General features: G+C 42.8%; 1 protein-coding gene and 1 pseudogene across 1 annotated transcript; one reads left to right on the top strand and one right to left on the bottom strand.

Annotated features, from left to right (window-relative positions):
* Nucleotides 1–17,651: 17,651 nt before the first annotated feature.
* LOC136473667 (protein ALP1-like) lies at nt 17,652–20,554 on the bottom strand (annotated as a pseudogene).
* Nucleotides 20,555–21,969: 1,415 nt separating this feature from the next.
* On the top strand, nt 21,970–23,195 carry LOC136473666 (uncharacterized). Its single transcript, XM_066471316.1, has 2 exons — nt 21,970–22,603; nt 22,701–23,195. Exons 1-2 carry the CDS (start codon nt 22,093–22,095, stop codon nt 22,892–22,894), a joined length of 705 nt encoding a protein of 234 aa, XP_066327413.1. The 5' UTR covers nt 21,970–22,092; the 3' UTR covers nt 22,895–23,195.
* The last annotated feature ends 205 nt before the right edge of the window (nt 23,196–23,400 follow it).

Genomic DNA, 23,400 nt, shown 5'->3' with positions numbered 1-23,400 from the left:
AAAAATAAATGAAATGTTAAATATAACAATTCAAACTTTAGACTTTAGGCTCAGTTTTCATCCATGAATTATCAAAGTATGTTTTAGTCCTCAAACTTTCCTTTTCAATTTAATTTGGTCCCTCGTAATACATGGAATGTCGCACCATCGTGCCTGATCAGCTTCAACACCACGTGCAAGTGGAGATAAAAAAATAATAGTATTCAGATTAAAAAACATTTGGACAATCAAAAACTCTTCAGCGGGCATTAATAATTCTAATATGTTGTTTTAAATGTTACCTTATAATGGTATCATTTTTATATATCCAACTACGTTGCTTTAGTACTGTTTACTACCTTGAGAACACATTGATGAATTAGAACAACATTATATCAATAATTTTTCCTTAACTATTTCTAGCATGAGGCTCAACTAATAACCAATTGCGAATAAAAATAATATTTATATCCATAGGCTAAGAAATAGCATTTAGTTATTGAAATGAAAAAAAATACAATTGAACACTAGGATCCGAACAATTGGGTCATTCATATTCAAGGATATTCATATCTATATTTATATTCGTTTTACGGACATAAACATCGAAAGTGCGCTATTTGATTCGATAGCTGGGGATGAAGCCAAGGACACTGGTACCTAATGATGACCCGTTTCAGCTGATCAAGTGCAATATCAATGAGTTCCACATAGGACAAGAGACGAAGTTGAGCTGAAAAGAAAAGTTTAAAGACTGAAATGCAACTTTGTATAGTTCATGGATAAAATTGAGCCCAAAATATAGTTTTGGGACTAAAACAGTCACTTTGAAAGTTCTACGATGAAGTTGAGTCCAAAAGAAAATTTTAAATACTAGAATGGCCATTTTGAAAATAAAAATAAGTCTAGAACAATAGTTCGAGAGACCAAGATGACTATTATACTTGGGAAAGTGGGATGGGCCTTTGTCAGGCCTAGGACAGGGTTGGGTATTTTTATGCGCATCTACATGTTGTGTTTCTAGATCGGCCGAAAATAATGTGTGCCACACTGAAATTATGTTTTTAAAAAAAAATAGTGAAATGATGTTAGCTGTTTGTAAGATGTGACAAACTGGAATTTCTCGTGACGTGGAAGAAAGATAAATGGAAGGCAGAAAGAAGTCATTTAGTAATTAATAAATAGTCTATGACATATGGGCCATATGCTTTTAAAGACAGTATCGGTCCTTCATAGATATCGTATGTTAGGCCCCGTTTAGTTTCACCCAAAAGCCAAAAATTTTTGCATAGTATCCATCGCATCGAATCTTGCGGCACATGCATGGAGTACTAAATGTAGACGAAAAAAAAACTAATTGTACAGTTGGGTGAGAAATCGTGAGACGAAACTTTCAAACCTAATTAGTCTATAATTAGACACTAATTACCAAATACAAACGAAAGTGCTACAGTATCCAAAACCCAAAAATTTTTGGATCTAAACGGGGCCTTACTTGTGGCTTAATTTTCCGCGTAATCACTAGGTGCCACATAGGCTATCTATCTGCAGACAACTTACGAAGAGTAAGAGCAACTCTAAGAGACCCCGTTCGGCTTGCTGAATCTTGGCTGAACAATACTATTTTGACTGAAATGTTGTGAGAGAAAAATACTGTTCCGACTGAAAAAAGAAGCCGAACAAACCGGATATGGGGTAAGCCGAACGGGGCTATGTATATTTGTCTTGAAGCCAAAATTTAGTTTTTTTAACAAAAACAAGCCTCCAACAGCCAATCTTCCAAAATATGAAGCCATCTATGTAACACCTTAGTGTTAAGCATTGTATTTGGCAGCTGCATTTCATGAGCACAAGCATCATCCAAGCATTCATGAGCTTGAGCATATGGAATTTCATCTTATTCTTACATATTATCACATGTGATGTTGATTATATAGACGCATATGCTTGTGATAATGTGTGACCAATGCAAGAGATGGTTGTGAGGTCACAAAAATACTTTATACACATCTAGGATGGTAAATGGAACAATGTTTGTATTCATGACATGGGTCAATTTTGCTTCCAAGTGTTGGTTTACTTTGAAATGCCTCTTACATGATGCTAGTTTGACCAAAGTTGAACAGTAGTTTAGAGTGTTTGCATGACAGTGCACCATTAATAAAAGTTATAGTCCATGACATAGGGAACAAACTTTATTTAAGGGTCATGAGCCAATTCAGTGCCTAGCATGGTCAAATAGAGTCGACAAGTAGCAATGAAATGTTGTTTTCAAACTTAGAAATTTTGCTAAGGCTGGTTTTCAGTTTCAAAGTAGCCCTACTTTGGAGCATTGTAGCTTGAAAACCATTGTGAATTAGGCAAAACTCCTTTAAGTAATCTTGTAGTACTCATGTAGCTCTACAACTTTTACTAATACAGTTTTCAAAAACTCGCCACGGATTAGGAGGTAATTAGGCGCAAAGTCGGTCCATCAGTCCGCCTGAATCGGCCCGTCGCCACGACATGGTGGCCGACTGTGGCCAGGCCACGCATGTCGCGTGGTGGCCGTACGCTAGCGCTAGCCCACCCTACCGCGCCATAAAGGCGAGCACTCGGACGCCCTCGCTCTCACGCGTTCATTCACTCTCTCGCCCTCTCCATCTCACTCGCGTGCGGCTCTAGAGTAGAGCAAAGCGCAGCGCCGCTGCCACTGCATCGTCTTCGACCAAGCGTGTCACCACCGCCTCACCGTCACCCAGTCCACCTCGCACGTAGCTCCGCCATGAGCAGCTCCACCCTCCCAAGCAGCTAGTGCCACTAGACGAGCACCGGTAAGGCCACATTGTCGTGCTGTCGTCGCTGCCATGGCCACGGTGCGCCGCCAAGCACAAGCTCGCCCGTGGCCAGCTACAACCTGTGCATCTCCGCTCTCTCTCTCCCTCATCTGGTCTTCGCTATAGGTCCTCGAAGCTAGAGCCACCGTCTATTTAACTACTACTGCCTCGTTGGTGATGAAACACACATCCGTACCATGCGCACCCACCATGGCCATAAGCATGAGCTCGCCATGGCCAACCCCAACCGATCACACTTAGTTCCCTCTGGTGCCCGTTACTGAGTCACCTTGAGCTCTAGATCCATAGCCTATGATGCAGGCAGGTCACCGATAGCCCCCTCGTCGGAACGACAAGCGCCGCCGCCTAGCTCTGCGCACACGGCCGAACCTCACCGTCGCTCCGCCGTGGCTTAGACCCAACATGAGAGCTCTGCTAGAGTCCGTCGAAGCCGTAGCCATCCTTACTTGGTTGTGTCATTGCCGAAGATGGTGAGTCCACCACCACGCGCTGTAGTCGAGCCTCCATGCTCATCGGCGAGATAGCTCCGGTGAACCACTGAGCCAACCATGGGCACCGATCGACACGGGATGTTGAGTAGGTCACGATGGTGAAGACGCTACCATCGACGAGCTCTGGTCGGTCAGCGTCGTCCTCTGCTCCTGTGTCGTTGACGGGTGGGACTCGTTGACCTACGGGCTCCCACTTTCAGTCGTAGTGGGTGCACCGGACCGGGTGCACCTAGCAGCTGAGCTCGGTTTGAAATTGATTTTCTTTATTTATTTTCACATATTTGAATGCAAACTTTAAAAATTTATATCTTGAGTTAGGAGTGTCCAATTTAGATTATTCCAATTTTGTTGGATTCATCATGAAGTGTACTATTTGATAAAAATATAAAACCTACTGTTTTGGATATTTTTCTTGGGGAATTAAATTGGGCTAGATAAGTGCTTTTAAATTTGTTTCCATCTTGTAAAATGCACATCTTGAGCTAGGGAAGTGTAAAAATTGTGATTCTAATTTTGCTGGTCTTGTGTTGGCATGCTCTAGCGAGAAAAAATACTAAACCTACAGTAGACATAATTAGAATATGGTCTTCCTATTTAATCTTAAATAATTGATAGTTTCTAGTAAAAATAAATGGGGTAAAAATATATAACATATGATTATGCAGATTTTTACATAGTGTTCTTATGCTAGGATGAAAGTAAGAAAAATATAAAATCTATTGGTTGACACTTTTCACTAGGCTAAACTATTTTTGCTAAAATAAGTATTTGCAACTTGTCATTTTTATAGAGATGGTTATACTTATCAAATTTGTATGAAATTTGTACAATAGACTTTTGGGGTAATATATAAGCTACTATAATTTTATCATAATTTATTGAGCATTGGAAATATTTATCCTTTAAATCACCTTATTATATAAGGAAATTAATAAATGAATATAAATAGATTAGTTAGGCTTAACCATGAGGTTTTCTGTGGTGCTTGTGATGCATATGATCTGTTGATGTTATTAGTTGGGCTTATAAGTAATTGGTTATAGGCAGCTAGTTAACTATTGCTTTATAATTCAACTAAATGGCTGCATGAGAAGTTTTTGTTGTGTTGACAAATTCATGATGATGGTGACCTTTTCTATGAAACTTGTTAATAATAAAGTTGTAGATAACTTACTCATATTGTTTGTCCTAAAATTTTATGGTCATAAGCCTAATGGTTTAAGAGTTATAGCTGTTAGAAGTCTGCTATCAGATTTGCTTGTCCTCTGGATAGATCTGAAAGATTGAATTGTTTGACCTAGATATATACTGAATCACCTTAATATGATTAAAAGAAAGTTGTAGCCAATTTCATAATCTTTCCATAAAGTCCACAACCATATTATTTGGATGTGTATAACTTCAGTTGTGGTCAAAACAAGTGGCTGCTGTCTTATAGCCCAGACAATGCTTAAATAGATGTTTGTTTAATTAATAGAGAGGAGTTATGCACCTACTCAGTAAAAGAAGTTAATCTTGTTATCACTCTAATACCTTGATGTTAAGAACACTCATGATTATGTATTTCATCATATCATATCATATCATATCATATCATCCATGTCAGTACCTATGCATCCATGATATCTTATTCGTGCTCATGCATATAAGATCGCCCGAAAGGAGTAACCCTACTAGAATTCAAAGAAGAGGCGGAGGACAATCAAGGGACACCCCAAACCATAGTTCCTAAAGGAGAGGAGCCATCTACTAACGAACTTCTAGAGTGCCCTGACCACCGACCCACTTTGTTCCTGAAAGGCAAGCCCCGGAGCATTCTAAGCCTCCTATGTTTTATAAAATATCACTTGAGTCCTTTATATTTGATGCATTAGGTTATAAGAGTTGATTTGGAAACACTTGATGCATAGAACTATCTTATCCAGAAATATACACCTAAAACCCTGTGTTGGTCCAGGATCGAATATATGCTTAGCCATGCTTAGACCGGTAGAAGTCGGGTGATTTCCTGTCACCTACGAGATATAGGTGGATACCGGAGCACGGTTGACTATATTTGCTATCGTGAAAAATAACCATGGGATGTTATCTAAGTGGAGACCGGGCAGGATCTTATATGCACATGGTGTGGGTTGGCTATGTTGATCCCATATGTGTTGATTAAGGACTGTACCGTTGTTGGCGCTTCTATCGAGATTGAACGTATGCCTCTCACTTAGCTGGCCGGATAACTCAGGTCGGGCCTCATTCTATTAGAGTGTGCACTCTAGATGGTAGTAAGGATGTATGGAGAGCCAGATGTGAGCCCAAGGGTAGGCCGGGCCTAAACGTCCTAGCAGCTGGTTGTCCCTAGTTGTGCGACGCTGATCGAACCCGTAAAATGTGGAGCTGAGTTGTACCAAAGGTGACCCGACGTGACCCTGACGGGAGAAGTGTGGGTTTATGTTAGGAATAACTGCCTAGCTGGTTGCAACCAATTCGAATCGTCGTCTCTCCCGGATTGTGAGAAACTCGACTAGTCCTAGCATTGTAGTAACCAGATTATGGAATTTGATGGTTATATTAGACATGGAAATGCTATACCGGCTATGGTTATTGTTGTGATGCTACATAATGATATATCACATGTTGGCATAGGTTAGTTGCTAATCTAGAGATGAATAGCTATAACTGACTTGATGACTGAATTATAAAATGTATAGCTGAATTAGTGGCTTTTATACAAAATGTTGTCAAGCTAGCTTTACTTATAAAGCCTTGCATGATCCTTGGAGTCACTTTTTTTGGTTTATGATGGGTAAGTCTAGCTGAGTACCTTCTTGTACTCAGGGTTTATTTCCCACTTGTTGTAGATAATACAGTCTATCATGGATATTGTAAGAACTGCTTCTGTCCCATCGTGGACGAGGAGTAGGCCTCGGGCAAGGCGCTTCTCATTAACTCCTCTATGATGCTTTTGTGGGTTGTGATCGTAAACTGGTTTAGTATTTGAACGATAGTATGAGATGTTTGTTCAAACTATATTTGATTCTGCTACTACTTTATTTGAACTTGGTTTGTAATAACTTTAATTATACTCCGATTTATGGTGAGGTATTTGTGAACTTTTTATAATATGTGGCACGCATGTTGAATCATGTACGATCTTGGTTGTATGTTGGCGATGAATCGAGACCCTTCGTGGTACTCGATGGACTACTGGGTTTATATGGGCTCAAGTATGATAGTGTGACCGCTTGTGGGCTGCCATTTGTACTTGTGCTCTTATAAATTAGACGGTTCTGTCACAATCTATCTTGTGAATCCGGTATCCAAAGATAGCCTTCCGCGGCGGCTCGCTATTTCTCTTCCCCGCGTGAAATTCTGCTCTCCCTTCCCGCACCACGGGAGAATTGTTTCCCTTGTGCTGCAGCACGATGCCATCTCCATACTGAAAGCTCTAGTTTGGTTTTGGTGAATTGATAAAATCCTAAGTGCTAACCTATTTTATTAAGTGATCATGACATAGGTAGCACATTCCAAGTGGTGAAGCAAATGAAGATCATGACATGATGATGGTGATGCCATGGTGATGATCAAGTGCTTGGACTTGAAAAGAAGAAAGAGAAAAACAAAAGGCTCAAGGCAAAGGTATAAATGGTAGGAGCTATTTTGTTTTGGTGATCAAGACACTTAGAGAGTGTGATCACATTTAGGTTTGATAGCCATACTATTAAGAGGGGTGAAACTCGTATCGAAATGCGATTATCAAAGTGTCACTAGATGCTCTAACTCATTGCATATGCATTTAGGATCTAGTGGAGTGCTAACACCCTTGAAAATGTTTGTGAAAATATGCTAACACATGTGAACAAGGTGATACACTTGGTGGTTGACACATTTGAGCAAGGGTTAGGAACTTCACCGGCGCCCTAGATAGAAAAGACAGAGATCACTGTAAGTGACTGGACGCTGGTCTCGGTTGGACCGGTGCATCCGGTCAGTGGCAGCAGAGGGCGTGCGTTTCGGTCACATGACCGGACGCTGGGTCGCTCAGTGACCGGATGCTGGAGGTAGGGTCTGGTCCTGTTGTCGGGCAGCGCACAAAGGCAAGGGTCTCTGACCGAACACTGGCAGGGTCCGGTCGTGCATGACCGGACGCGTCCGGTGGGCAAAATACGTTTCTAGAACCTTACTAGAAATGATCGGATGCTGGTGGCTCAGCGTCCGGTCAGTTATAGCGCAGCGTCCGGTCAACTCAAGTGACCGTTGAGATCAGGACACGTGGCTGTCGTCGGGCGACCGGACGCTGAGGTCCAGCGTTCGGTCAACATGATCGGAGCATCCGGTCAGCCCGTGTTGTGCCCAGTAAAGGGGTACAACGACTCTATTTCATGGGGGCTTCTATTTAAGCCCCATGGTCAGTTCAAGCTCACTCTCTTGGCCATTTACATTGACATAGCAACCTTGTGAGCTTAGCCAAAGCCCTCCCACTCATCTCTATCATTGATTCATAATCTTTGTGAGATTGGGAGAGAATCCAAGTACATTACTTGAGTGATTGCATCTAGAGGCACTTGGTGTTCGTGTTTCACTACGGGATTTGCTTGTTACTCTTGGTGGTTGCCGCCACCTAGATGGCTTGGAGCAGCGAGGATCGTCGAGCGGAGGTTGGTGATTGTCTTAGGCTCCGATTGTGGTGATTGTGAGGGGTTCTTGACCTTTCCCCGGTGGAGAGCTAAAAGGTACTCTAGTGGATTGCTCGTGGCTTGTGTGATCCTCATCTTGTGTTGGTTGTGTGGCACCCTATTGAGGGTTTGGCATGTGAAGCCAATTAACGCGTGAACCTCCAAGTGAGTGAATCACCACAACGAGGACTAGCTTGTCGGCAAGCAAGTGAACCTCGGTAAAAATCATTGTGTTCATCATTAATTTCGAGGTGATTGGTCTTTATTGTTATTCATCCTTGTGATTGATTGGTTCCTTCATCTACACGATGGTATAACATTCTTGATCACCCTCTTTACATTACCGCAAACTAGGTGTCAAGCTCTTTAGTGTAGCTAGTTATGAGAGCTTGCTTGCTTGGTTGGTGTGGCTCTTTAGTTAGCCTTTAAGAGCACACTAACAAAGGGTAGTGTCATAGCTGTTGTGTGAATAGATACTATCTAAACTAGAATTGTGGTAGGTGGCTTGCATTTTGAGTAGGCTAGCGCAACACTTGCTTCACCTCATAATTGTCTAACCATTTTGTTAAGTGTTGTTGTAGAAATTTTTATTAGGCTATTCACCCCCCCTCTAGCCATTAGGACCTTTCAAGTGGTATCAGAGCCGAGGTCACCGTGATTTGAGGCTTAACAACCTTCGATGTAAAAATGGCTTAAATCAACAACACCAAGAAGCCACCCTAATTTAATGGATCAAATTATCCATATTGGAAGTCAAAGATGACCACACATATCAAGTCAATCAATAGAAGAGTGTGGAAGGTGATAGAAACCAAAATTGAGATTGAAGATCCAGAGAATTCCACCACGGCCAAAGAAGTGCTTCTCCAAAACAATGACATTGCTCTAAGTGCTATTCATGATGCAATTGATGAAAGAACATTTGAGCAAATCAAGAATATTGAGATGGCTCATGGGGTATGGAAGAAGTTGGAAGAATCATTTGAGGGCACTCAAGCCGTGAAGGATGCAAAGGCATACATCTTCAAAGAGAAGTTTGCAAGCTTCAAGTGCTTGTCAATGATCTTAAAGCACTTGGTGAAGAGGTGAAGGACAAGGACTTCTCACATAAGTTCTTGAGATGTTTGCCTTCAAGATTTGGTACATTGGTCACCATTCTAGTGAGAAGCGGTTTGGACACCATGACACCAAACCAAGTATTGGAGGATATAATGACTGATGATACATATAGAGATGATGATGAGAAGGAAGAAAAGAAGGAGAAGAAAGATGAGAAGAAGGATGACAAGAAGAAGAGCATGGCATTCAAAGCCACATCATCCAAGGGCAAAGCTAAGCAAGAAACATCAAGTAAAGATGATGATTCATGGGATGATGATGATGATGAGAAGATGGCTCTCTTTGTCAAGAGATTTGGCAAGTTCATGGTGAAGAAGGGCTATCATGCTAGGAGAAAGAAGTCTTCATCCAAGAACAAAGAAGAGTCAAAAAGATGCTTCAAGTGTTGCTAGTAGAGAGCTTGAACTTCAATTTGCTATCCATGGCTCAATTGTGTGATCTTGGATTCAAATGCATATTTGGGGTAGATGATGTAGAGATCATAAGTATAGATGGCTCTAACTTGATCTTCAAAGGTTTTCGATATGAGAATCTATACTTGGTTGATTTCAATGATAATGAAGCTAGTTTATCTACATGCTTGTTCACTAAGTCTAGCATGGGTTGGTTATGGCATAGAAGGCTTGGTCATGTTGGAATGAAACAATTGAATAGATTAGTTAAGCATGACTTAGTTAAAGGCTTGAAAGATGTTGTGTTTGAAAAGGATAAGCTTTGTAGCTCTTGTCAAGCCGGCAAACAAGTTGGAAACACCCATCCTAAGAAAAGCATGATGAGCACTAGTAAAGCATTTGAGTTATTGTACATGGATTTGTTTGGGCCAACACAATACACTAGTATTGGTAGAAACAAATATGGCTTTGTGATAGTAGATGACTACACTAGATACGCATGGGTATTCTTTCTAGTGGACAAAAGTGATGTATTTGCAATATTCAAATCATTTGTCAAGGGCATTCACAATGAGTTTGAAACAACCATCAACAGAGTTAGAAGTTACAATGGTAGTGAGTTCAAGAACACTAAAATTGATGAGTTATGTGATGAATTTAGAATTAGACATCAATTTTCGGCCAAGTACACTCCACAATCAAATGGCCTTGTTGAGAGAAAGAATAGAACACTCATTGATATGGCAAGGTCTATGCTTAGCGAGTATAATGTGAGTCAATCCTTTTGGGCTAAAGCTATCAACACGGCTTGCTATTGTAGCAATCGCCTCTATTGTCACCCATTGAAAGAGAAGACACCATATGAGCTCTTGGATGATAGAAAGCCCAACATTATATATTTTTGGGTCTTTGGTTGCAAATGCTATATCTTGAAGAAAGGCACTAGATTGGGCAAGTTTGATAAGAAATGTGATGAAGGATTCCTACTTGGTTATTCCACTACAAGCAAAGCATATAGAGTTTGGAATTTGGATAGTGGTACTCTTGAGGAAGTTCATGATGTTGAATTTGATGAAACCAAGGGTTCACAAGTAGAGAATGATAACCTAGAAGATGTTAGAGGCATTCAACTTTCAAATGCCATGAAGAACATGGATATTGGTGAATTAAGGCCTAGGCAAGTGAATGATGATGAAGATGATCAAGTGCAAGTGCTCTCTAACTCAAATGTGCAAGATGATACAAATCAAGTTAGTGCAAGTGGATCTCATGATAATGAACAAGATCAAGTAGCTAGTACATCATCTCAATCCAATGATCAAGCAAGTGCAAGCAATCAAGTTCTAATCCTCCAACCAACCAATGTTGCAAGGGATTATCCATTGGACACTATCATTAGTGATATTTCAAGAGGTGTGCAAACTAGATCAAGGTTGGCTTCATTTTGTGAGCATTTCTCATTTATGTCATCCATTGAACCAAAGAAGATAGATGAAGCATTGAAGGATGTTGATTGGGTAAATGCTATGAATGAAGAATTGAATAACTTCACAAGAAATCAAGTATGGGAGTTGGTAGAAAGACCAAAGGGACATAATGTGATTGGAACCAATATGGGATAGTAGTAAGGAACAAAGCAAGATTGGTAGCACAAGGCTATACACAAGTTGAAGGTCTTAACTTTGGAGAAACATATGCCCCGGTTGCTAGATTGGAAGCAATTAGAATCTTGCTAGCCTATGCTTGTACCCACAACATCAAGCTCTATCAAATGGATGTTAAGAGTATATTTCTAAATGGCTACATCAATGAAGAAGTATATGTTGAGCAACCTCCCAGTTTTGAAGATGACAAGAAGCCCAATCATATATACAAGTTGAAGAAGGCTTTGTATGAATTGAAACAAGCACCTAGAGCATGGTATGAGAGATTGAGGGATTTCCTACTCTCTAAAGGGTTCACAATAGGCAAGGTTGACACCACTCTTTTCATCAAGAAGATTGGAAAAGACTTGTTTGTGTTGCAAATCTATATTGATGACATCATATTTAGATCAACCAATCAAGATTTTTGTGATGAGTTTGGAAAGATGATGGCTAATGAGTTTGAGATGTCCATGATTGGAGAGTTAAGTTACTTTCTTGGTCTTCAAATCAAGCAATTGAAGAATGGTACATTTGTGAGTCAAGGCAAGTATATCAAGGACATGATCAAGAAGTTTGGCATGAGTGATAGCAAAGCTATTAGTACACCAATGGGAAGAAATGGCAACTTGGATAGTGATGCAAGTGGAAATATGGTGGATCAAAAATTGTATCGGTCTATGATTGGAAGCCTACTCTATGTGACTGCATCAAGGTCGGATGTCATGTTTAGTGTATGCAGTTGCAAGATTTCAAGCCTCACCAAGAGAAAGTCATTTGAAGGCTACAAAGAGAATATTGAAGTACTTGAAGCATACACCAAATGTTGGTTTGTGGTATCCTAAAGGAGCAAAGTTTGAGCTAGTTGGTTACTTCAACTCGGATTATGCGGGATGCAAGGTTGAAAGGAAGAGCACCTCGGGCACATGCCAATTGTTGGGAAGATCACTTGTCTCATGGTCATCAAAGAAGCAAAATAGTATTGCATTATCAACCGCCGAAGCCGAATACATATCCACCGATAGTTGTTGTGCACAAATACTTTGGATGAATTGGAATCAAGCTCAAGGAAGTGCCATTACTATGTGACAATGAGAGTGCAATCAAGTTAACAAACAATCCGGTTCAACATGCAAGAACAAAGCACATTGATGTTTGTCACCATTTCATAAGAGATCACCAACAAAAAGGGGACATTTGTATTGAGAGTATAGGCACCGAAGATCAACTTGCTGATATATTCACCAAGCCATTGGATAAGAAAAGGTTTTGCAAGCTAAGGAATGAGTTGAACATATTGGATTTCTCAAATATGTGTTGATGCACCCCCCCACTCATATGACATGCCTCTCCTTCGAGCAATCCAAGGTAAAAGATGATTGGCATGACATACATCCTTGCTAAGGACATGTTTAGTGCATCTAGTCATCTCTCCATTCTATTAGGCTCATTCATGAAAATCAAATGATTTTGATGTTTATATGGTATCACTATTGCTTCTATGCTTGACTTAATCTAGTGATAGCATATGACATGTTTATGGGCTTGTAAACCTAGTGTTTAATCTAGAAAATGAACTCTAAGTGTTTAACTCAACATGGTACAAGATAACCCTTATTTGGAGGTGTGAAGAAGCTTGTCCTTAGATCAAACCGAGTTAAATATCTTTGGCAAATGATCTAGATTAGACTAAATTTGGAAAAATGATCCTCACCCCATTCATTGACATTGATAATATCTACCTATCTATATTTTGAACCTTTGTGGTCATTGATGACAAAGGGGGAGAAAAACAAAGATATTAGTACATGGGGAGAAAAACAAAGATATTCGTGTACTAAGATAGTGAAAAGACAACAAAGGAGGAGAATTTGACATAAAGGGAGAAATATGACAAAGGAAAGGGATCAATTAAAATTTTGAGCACACAAGTAGGGGGAGCAAGCTCATGAACTTGAATGGTGCATTTGGATGTGCATTTCATATGTTTGCTTGCATGGCATAAGTTTTAAATTCAAAATATCCATGCTTGTGTGATATATGCTAGTTGTAAGATTGAATGATGAAATGAAATCACTATATAACTTTCTTTTCCAAGTAAGTTTTTACAAGTGGTATCTTTTCAAAGTATGTTTCCTAGTGGTATCGAGCTAACCATGGTGCTAAGGATGGTATAATGGTGCACTCTGATTGGTATCACGCTTCAAAGGTCCATCTTTTACACCTTAGCATCATTTGGTAGACATTGTCTCCTATATTTCCTATCTAAGCATATATGCAAGCTACAATCCAAACTCTTAGCACATATGTAGGGGGAGCAATTGCTACCATATGGGGTTCATGAAACTTGTCCATATCCTTTTACACATGGTAAATATGCTTGGGCAAGCAACATGGATTCAATTGAATTTTAATTCGTATCTTTGTGAAAAGGTTGTCATCAATTACCAAAAAGGGAGAGATTGAAAGTTCTAGTTTGGTTTTGGTGAATTGATAAAACCCTAAGTGCTAACCTATTTGATCAAGTGATCATGACATAGGTAGCACATTCCAAGTGGTGAAGCAAATGAAGATCATGACATGATGATGGTGATGCCATGGTGATGATCAAGTGCTTGGACTTGAAAAGAAGAAAGAGAAAAACAAAAGGCTCAAGGCAAAGGTATAAATGTTAGGAGCTATTTTTGTTTTGGTGATCAAGACACTTAGAGAGCGTGATTACATTTAGGTTTGATAGCCGTACTATTAAAAGGGGTGAAACTCGTATCGAAATGCAGTTATCAAAGTGCCACTAGATGCTCTAACTCATTGCATATGCATTTAGGATCTAGTAGAGTGCTAACACCCATGAAAATGTTTGTGAAAATATGCTAACACATGTGCACAAGGTGATACACTTGGTGGTTGGCACATTTGAGCAAGGGTTAGGAACTTCACCGGTGGAGTGTCCGCTCGTAGAGTGCGGACAGTCCGATGGTGCCACCGGCGCCCTAGACAGAAAAGACAGAGGTCACTGTAAGTGACCGGACGCTGGTCTCGGTTGGATCGGTGCATCCGGTCAGTGGCAGCAGAGGGTGTGTGTTTTGGTCTCATGACCGGACGCTGGAGGCAGGGTCCGGTCCTGTTGTTGGGCAGCGCACAAAGGCTAGGGTCTCTGACCAGACGCTGGCAGGGTCCAGTCGTGCATGACCGGACGCGTCCGGTGGGCAAAATGCGTTTCTAGAACCTTACTAGAAATGACCTGACGCTGGTGGCTCAACGGCCGGTCAGTTATAGTGCAGCGTCCGGTCAATTCAAGTGACCGTTGAGATCGGGACACATGGCTATCATCGGGCGACCGGACGATGAGGTCCAGCGTCCGGTCAACATGACCGGAGCGTCCGGTCAGCCCGTGTTGTGCCCAGTGAAGGGGTACAATGACTCTATTTCATAGGGGCTTCTATTTAAGCCCCATGGCCAGTTCAAGCTCACTCTCTTGGCAATTTACATTGACATAGCAACCTTGTGAGCTTAGCCAAAGCCCTCCCACTCATCTCCGTCATTGATTCATCATCTTTGTGAGATTGGGAGAGAATCCAGTGCATTGCTTGAGTGATTGCATCTAGAGGCACTTGGTGTTCGTGTTTCATTGCGGGATTTGCTTGTTACTCTTGGTGGTTGCCGCCACCTAGATGGCTTGGAGCAGCGAGGATCGTCGAGCGGAGGTTGGTGATTGTCTCTGGCTCCGATCGTGGTGATTGTGAGGGGTTCTTGACCTTTCCCCGGCGGAGAGCCAAAAGGTACTCTAGTGGATTGCTCGTGGCTTATGTGATCCTCATCTTGTGTTGGTTGTGCGGCACCCTATTGAGGGTTTGGCGTGTGAAGCCAATTAGCACGTGAACCTCCAAGTGAGTGAATCGCCACAACGAGGACTAGCTTGTCGGCAAGCAAGTGAACCTCGGTAAAAAATCATTGTGTTCATCATTGATTCCAAGGTGATTGGTCTTCATTGTTATTCATCCTTGTGATTGATTGGTTCCTTCATCTACACGGCGGTATAACCTTCTTGATCACTCTCTTTACATTACCGCAAACTAGTTATCAAGCTCTTTAGTGTAGCTAGTTGTGAAAGCTTGCTTGGTTGGTTGGTATGGCTCTTTAGTTAGCCTTTGAGAGCACACTAACATAGGGTAGTGTCATAGCTATTGTGTGAATAGATACTATCTAAACTAGAATTATGGTAGGTGGCTTGCATTTTGAATAGGCTAGCACAACACTTGCTTCGCCTCATAATTGTCTAACCATTTTATTAAGTGTTGTTGTAGAAATTTTTATTAGGCTATTCACCCTCATCTAGCCATTAGGACCTTTCATGTACCCTCCCTCATCTGCGCAGCTATCTTCGGACGACCCTTCACCTCCGTCCCCCATCCGTGCGCCTCCGGACGGGCCTTCTCCCTCGGACGGCCGCTGCCCGGTCTACACACCTCCGGACAGTCCTTCTCCATCGGCGAGGCTCCCTCAGTTGACCCTCCCTGTACACGCCATCGCCTCAGCCAGGTACCACATCCTTGCCCTTGTGCTCGTCGGTGTGCCTAGTCTCGGACACTCATTCCTAGCACGAGTGGCTGGCAGCCGCCCTTTCTCCGGCCCTTGCATGTCTCTAATCTACATGTGTTTCCTCAGAATGTCGCATCCATCTGATGGGGCTCTGCCCGCTGTGCACTAGGAAGACCCCAATTTTGCTTCTATGTACTCGTTCCCTATGTTCTCGATGGCTGGGGCGTGGAAGCAATCAGAGTCATCGTCGTTGGCTTGGTTGGAAAATGCGGGGGTCCTAGGCAGCGGCGGCGAATTATTCCTCCCAATGTCGTGGCCACTGCATCGGCCTCCTTCCCCAACATGAGCTCTAGTGAGTTGGACAGACCTATATGCAATTTTAAGTTTCTGTGTTGCGATATATGGTTTTTGAAGAATGCATGACCCGTGTTCGGAATGTGTTTGGTGTTGCCACTGAAAGGAAAGTGTTTAGATTTAAATCAATGACATGTTAGACAAAATCATAGAATTGCTTCCAACTACTACTGTACTTGGGACAAAATAGTCATGCACAAGGTTGTTTCAATCATATTCAGAAATCTAAAATGAGCTACATGTGTCCTGAAGGCATTCAACAATTTAAGTGATCTTCTCTTGCCTCTGCAACTATATTTCTGGAAGTCATTTCTGCATGGCTAATTGCAAGTTAATTTGGGACTTAGGTATTTTGATTAGTTGTTGCACAGCTAGGCAATGTTCTGAAGAGAGTATATGCAGAACAAGAGCCTTGATAGCTCTAAAAATTGCAGTGAGCTTACTTGACAAAGTTCAGTCATGGACACTCGATAGAGAAAGCAAGCATGTAGTTCTTCTGAAGTCCTCAACTTTATATGTCCATGGGAGTCCTATCTCGCAAGGGTGAAAGCATGTATTTTGAAACAGTTGATTGTCTGGCACGCTTCAGTTTTTTCTAATTGCTAAAATCATAATTCAGGTAATGATCTTATATGTTCACAGGTGGCATCGATTCGGAAAGATCTTTCACTGACATGATTACAGGAGGTTGCACTCATGTTGCTTTGTCTGATAATGTCGCGCATACTAATGAAACACCGGCATGTTAGGAGGCTCCGGAAGTGTGAAAGGGCAGAAAAGGAGCAAAAATTTCACCAAAAACGAGGACTTAATGTTGGTCTCAGCATGGCTAAATGTGAGTTTGGATCCGGTGCATGGAGCTGATCAACCACGTTCGACATATTGGAAAAGAATATATGATTATTTTCATTCCAACAAAATATTCGCTTCCGATCGAACGCAAAACTTCCTAATGAGTCATTGGTCCGGTATACTGCATGATGTGAACATCTTTGTTGGTTGTGTTTCAAAGGTAGAGGGTAGAAATCAAAGTGGCTTGTCTATCAATGATAAGGTTTGATAACATACCTTGCCCTTCCAATTGTATATTATGTCTGTCTACCTCATGCATTCTCGGTGTTATTTGCAGCAAGCAAACGCATTGACCATGTTCATGGAAGAAGACAAGATGCACCGAAATTTCCCGTACATCCATTGCTGGAAAAAATGAAAGACCAAGCCAAGTGGATCAATAGGAACAACCCGAGTGGAACTCATAAACCAGCACCCAAAAAGCAAAAAACCACTGCGAAATCAAGTTCTGCACAACTAGTTGGCAGTAGTAATGTTGATGATAGTCAGCCCGCAGTGCCTACGCTGGACATGCCTTTAGGGAAGAAGAAGGAAAAAGATTTCCAGAATAGTGTGACTAATGTTCTTGCATTGTCCATTGTTATCTAAACTGATATTTGTCTTTGATATGTACTCTGTAAAGGAGCAGTTTCCATTGAACTATTAAAAGACAGATCAAGTAAATTGAGTGGCGTCCTCGTCTCAAAATCAGATTTGTTACAATATTTATTACATCAGATAAATAAGATAGGTCCTCAAACTAATACAAAATGCCTAGATATTGTAATAGTAAATGGAATCATTCAACAATATAATTTGTATATAAATCTGGAAAATTATGCCATAAGTGTTTGATAAGGTCAGCTTGAAGTTTCCTTGTCCTTGATCTTCTTGTAATTCTGAATAAATTCATCAAACTCAGGTATATCATCGTGTGATATAGTCATCTTTTCTCCCACATCATCATATCTAAAATCTTTTTCATCAACTCCTTCATCTTCAACAATCATGTTGTGCATAATGATACAAGCTATCATGATAAGTTGAAGCGTATTTTCATCCCACAAACGAGCTGGCCCATGAACGATGGCAAAGCGGGAATGTAGAACTCCAAATGATCATTGAACATCCTTCCGACAAGCTTCTTGTGCTCTTGCAAAATACTTGTCAGTGCAGAAAGTGACCAACACATAAATATTTATAGTTTTGTTGTACGTTGTGATCAGATGTGGCCTATCACTCAATAACACAGAATTTATACTGGTTCAGGTAACGTGCCATATGTCCAGTTTGAGTCAGTCGGTGACTTTATTCCTGAGCCCAGGTGCTCAAAGTTTGCTGTGAGGTTACAAACGGAAGGGAGAAAGATGGAGGGTGCAAGAGGTTCGGTCGAACTTTGGTCTGAAGGGCCGAGAGTGACGGGAGCTCCGCTATGTGCTAAGTGTTCGAGCGTGCGCTCTGTGTAGCTTTAGAGTGTCTAAAGCTATAGAGGGTGAATCGATGTAAGTGAACTGAGGGATCTCTCTATTCGGAGAGAGCGCAACCCCTTTTATAGATGAAGGGGACGGCCTTACAAGCGAGAGAGAGAGTACGCATGCTACTAAGCCTTGTTGCCCACGCCGTTGGGTACAACATGATGATAGGCGCCCATGACACTGTTGTTGTCAGACGCATGTGGGAGGTTTTACCGTATTCACCATGTATGGTAGATGACGGTGCCCACAACACTGTTGATGTCCAGAGGCATGTGGAGGGAGCCTTACCGCGTTTGTTTGGTATGGGAGTTGATGGTGCCCACAACACTATAGGGCAAATGTCGACGCCCACAACACTACTTGGGTTCTATTATGCCTGGAAGGTTGCAGGGCACCCTTCTGCCATGTCCTATCGGCTACTGTTCTATAGGTGTGCATGGTACGGTCCTTGGTATCGCGGTCGACTTTAGTTTCCTACCTTGCTCTGTCCGTTTCCTGGTCCTCACCGAGCGGGCGTCCCTGGTCGGTTGGTTCTAGTCGGCTCTGACCGCGCCAGTTGGGGAAGAGCTGTAAGCAGGGGTTCGGTGCATCCTCGGTCGAAGACGTGGGTCAGAGTTGGAGGCGATGTTTGGCCAGGCCTTCTGATCGGAGAGGCGGTCCAGAGTTGAAAGTGGGCGTTGTTCCTCCTTGGCTAGGCCTTCCGGTCAGAGATTGGATCGCCCTTCTGGCCTGTTGTTTAGGTATTTGGGCCGACCCAACAGCCCAAGAGTTGCACGTCGTTCGCAGCATTAACTGCTGGGCCGATCCTTTGCTGGAAAGCCAGTCCATGAGGGACCCCGAGTTTATGAACCCGACAATACTTCTTCTTATTACTCTGAGGCTCGGGTAGGGTCTTCACGAATGTGGCCCACGATGGATATATACCATCTGCTAGATAATAACCTATTGTATAATCATTTTCGTTAATGGTATAATTTACATGTGGCCCTAGACCTTCAGCAAGCGTTGCAAATATAGGAGATCTTTGATGAACATTTATATCATTGTGTGAACCTGGCATCCCAAAGAATGCATGCCAAATCCAGAGATCTTTAGAAGCAACAGCTTCTAGTATAATTGTAGGCTCCTTTTTATGTCCCATATACATACCTTGCCATGCAATAGGACAATTCTTCTAGCTCCGGTGCATACAATCAATGGAACCAAGCATGCCAGTAAAACCTCTACTCTCACCAATTGCAAGTAATCTAGCAGTATCATGCTCATTAGGCAACCTCAAGTATTTAGGTCCAAATACTTGAACAACAATTGTGACAAACTTTCTAAGACTTTCTAGAGCAGTACTCTCCCCAATACGGATGTAGTCATCCATAGCATCAGCTGCTACTCCATAAGCTAACATCCAAAATGCCGCTACCACCTTCTGCAAACAAGATAGTCCTAGGGTTTCGGCTGCATTCCTTTTCTGCATGAAATAGTCATCATACTCTTCAACAACATTCATTATACGTACAAATACATGACGCCGCATTCAAAACATGTGGCACCCGATATAAAATTAGCCACAATTGAATGCATGCGCTAAACATAATTGAACAAAATATGAGAAAATTAACCTACGCCTAAAATAGCTCGGCCCATACGTAGGATTATCTGAGAAATAATCTCCATACAGTATGATGTGCCCCGACTGCCTATCACGATTCAAAACATGATGTCCCTCTACGAAACCACGATGGCATGCTGAATTTGCAATGTCTGACACTACATGTGCTGCCGCAATATAAAGTTCATCGTCGTCATCCGAAGACGACGACGACGACGAATCCATCATTTCATTCAATACATTTTCCAAATCCATTATAGACCTTTGATTAGGAGAATCCCAGAAATTTGTTCGAGCACCTACACAAGGATTGAAAAATAAGATGTCTGGTAATTATTTCCCATGCAATGTTACAACATCAATCTGCTCATCGGATAATGTGACCTAAATAAATATTTCAAGCAAGAATTAACACCATAACACCATGCATAAACATCGTACATCTCAAGGTCGTCAGTGTTTGCATCTATGTTCTAACGAAATATAAGAAACTAATTTAGTGTTAGAAAACTTAACAGAACAGGGCAACGTATGATAGAACAGATGGCCGGAAACTCTGATCTCGTGCGGAGGTAGCAGTCCGTCGTCGCCAGAATCAGCATCTCGTGGTGCAGTCTGAAGTTGAAACCTGGAACGCCGGTGTGAAGTCGAAACCGGGAGGCCGCAGAGTTCTATATTCTCGCGGGAGAGATGCGGTCCACGGAGTCCTATTCTCGCGAGGGAGAAGCAGTCCGCAGGATTCAATTGTTACCACAAAACTAGGATCGGTTGAGATTTGGATGACAAGTATGTTGACGTGGCTTGTTTTCAAATATAGAAGAGCCAAAATAGCTAGGCTGTTGTAGAGTCCTCCTTTTTTATGACTTTTTTATTTTACATAATGGCTAAAACAAGCAATTTGACTAGCTATTTTTACATAAACTCCTGGAGTTGCTCTAATAGTTGAGTACTCACTCCGTCCCAGAAGGAGAAAGAATGCAATTCTACGACACTGTCGTGTTTTAGTGCCTTAAGTTTGAATAATAATACATAAAAAATATCAATGTTTATGATACCAAATAAATATTATTAGATTAATTATAAAATGTATTTTCATAATAAATTAATTTGAATCCATAAATATGAATATCATTTATTAGAAATTTAGTTAAATATGAACTACCTTACGTGGCACGTAACTCATAGTTACATTCTTATCGGAACGATGGTACTATTGTGTATATGTCACTTGTCACATACTGCATCCGTCCATAGCCATAGCCTCCTATTTTCCGGTAATGCCGCCGCTGTAGGGGGTGTTTTCGGATGTTAATTAGGAGGACTAAACATGAGTTAATTATAAAACTAATTATACAGATGAAGACTAATTTATGAGACGAATTTATTAAGCCTAATTAACCCATCATTAGCACATATTTACTGTAGCACCACGTTGTCAAATCATGGACTAATTAGGCTTAAAAAATTCGTCCCGTAAATTAATCGCAATCTGTGTAATTAGTTATTTTTTTAGTCTATATTTAATACTTCATGTACGTGTCAAAATGGTACAGGGACTAAAATTCGGTAAAAGTAACCAAACAGGCCCGTAGTCAGCGCTCATCAGCAGATGCCGCCCCCAGACGCGAGCTCAAGCCTCAGCAGACGGACGGACGGCGCCAAACGCGTCATGTGGCAGTCCTATAGAAGAAGAGGCTAGAAGTCATGGCTCATGGGAGACGGGCCCCGCGTCTTGTTGCCACAATCCGAGCCCTACAACAAGCACGATCTTCCTTCCCGCGGGGTTTCAAATAATCCGGTTCGTTGGCCCTGATAGCACGCCGACGAGACAGCGACCTAGTTTACATGTGTCAAGCGAGGGAGCAAGCAGTGCCGCGCCAGACTTATGCCGTGTCGGACTACGGAGCAAGCAGCCACCTGAATCAGCGACGCCGGCGCCGCACGCCTCACACGTGGCACCGCACGAGTCGAAGGCTCTCCTGTCCAGCGAAGAATCTAAAACCAATCAGCCGCCAGTGACGCCTAATGCCCGGGCCCTGCTTTACTTGTGTGTATATGAGCTCGCTCCGGCGATCTGTCCGCCTTCCTCCTCTTGTCCAGCGAGGTGAAGCTTGGAAAACCGGCCGTGAGCTGCCCTGTTGTTTGCCCAAAGATCAAACATGCCCCCTCTTGCGCCGCCGCCAGCTGATCACAAGGCCTGGCCGGGGCAGAGACACGCAGAGAAGAGCCAAAAGGCCGCGGGGGCGCCGGCGCCGCGCGAGGCGCTCGTGCAGCGGAGGGCGTCGTTCCACGGGCGCGGCACGCCCGAGCATCAGCAGCAGCAGCGAGACCACCTGCTGAGACAGAGGCCCCGGACACACCCGGACCTGCTGGCCGGCGTCAGGGAGCCGGGCTTCCGGCGGGCGGGCGTCCACGGCGGCGACGCTACCACCGCCGCCGCCGCTGTCGCTGTCCCGTGGGGCAGGAGGGCGGCGCCGAGCAAGGCGCTGGTGACCGTCGCCGTGCAGCGGAGCATGTGGCCGCTGCACGTGATGGCGGGCGCCGAGTGGCGCGTCGCGGACCTGGTCGCCGCCGCGGTGGAGCTCTACATCAGGGAAGGACGGCGCCCGCTGCTGCCGTCCGCCGACCCCTCCGCGTTCGGCCTCCATTACTCCCAGTTCAGCTTGGAAAGTACGTCACGCTGACGCCTGTCCCTCTGCTGCGCTCCTCGTGCCCGTGCTATAGCTACTCCCGCCATTGACATGATGGTTGTTTTGCAAACAAACAGGCTTGGACCCGGCGGAGAAGCTCATGGAGCTAGGGAGCAGGAGCTTCTTCCTCTGCCCCAGGGCTACTGCGGCAGTTGCGGCTCCCTCTACGCGCCCAGCAACTGAAGCCGGCAAGGCCACGCCCACCTCTGCCGACAGGCCAAACATGCTACCTCCATGGCTCGGCTTCATGCACTTCTGGCCATTGTTGTAGCTTGCTTGGTATTGGTAGTCTTAGTCTCTTAGATCGCCGGCGGCACTTGTTTCACCATCTCCTTCCCTAGATTCATAGATAGATTATACATACATTTGTACTTGGCCACCTTGCCAAAACTTGATCGAGCAGGTAGCTCAGTAGCTGTCTTCGTATTCCTGCAAATGTTTAGTTTATTTTTTATTTTTTAAAGCAACGGCAGAAGCTCTGTCTTTCGATTAAAGTAAAAAGAGGAGTTTATGTACAAGCAAGGGAAGAGGGAAAATGTTTAGTTTTATCTCTTTTTCCAAAATCCAAACAGGTATTTCAATTTTAAGATGATGCATTCGATTTATCCCAGTCGGCCAAGTTGGGATAGCCTTTTTCACCTGTATTGGCGTTGCAAACCAAGTGGGACAATGATTGAGGTTGTGTAGATTATCTTCGTAGGAGCACACGTCATCTTCCAAGTTTCTTTCGGTTGCTGTCTGTCTCACTCAGTGAAGCGTCTTGGACTGTTGGCAGCC

This window comes from Miscanthus floridulus, chromosome 8, assembly GCF_019320115.1.
Source record: "Miscanthus floridulus cultivar M001 chromosome 8, ASM1932011v1, whole genome shotgun sequence".
NCBI classification, from domain to species: domain Eukaryota; kingdom Viridiplantae; phylum Streptophyta; class Magnoliopsida; order Poales; family Poaceae; genus Miscanthus; species Miscanthus floridulus.
Note: the sequence above shows the minus strand (reverse complement) of the source record. Positions and strands in the feature narration are given on the sequence as shown.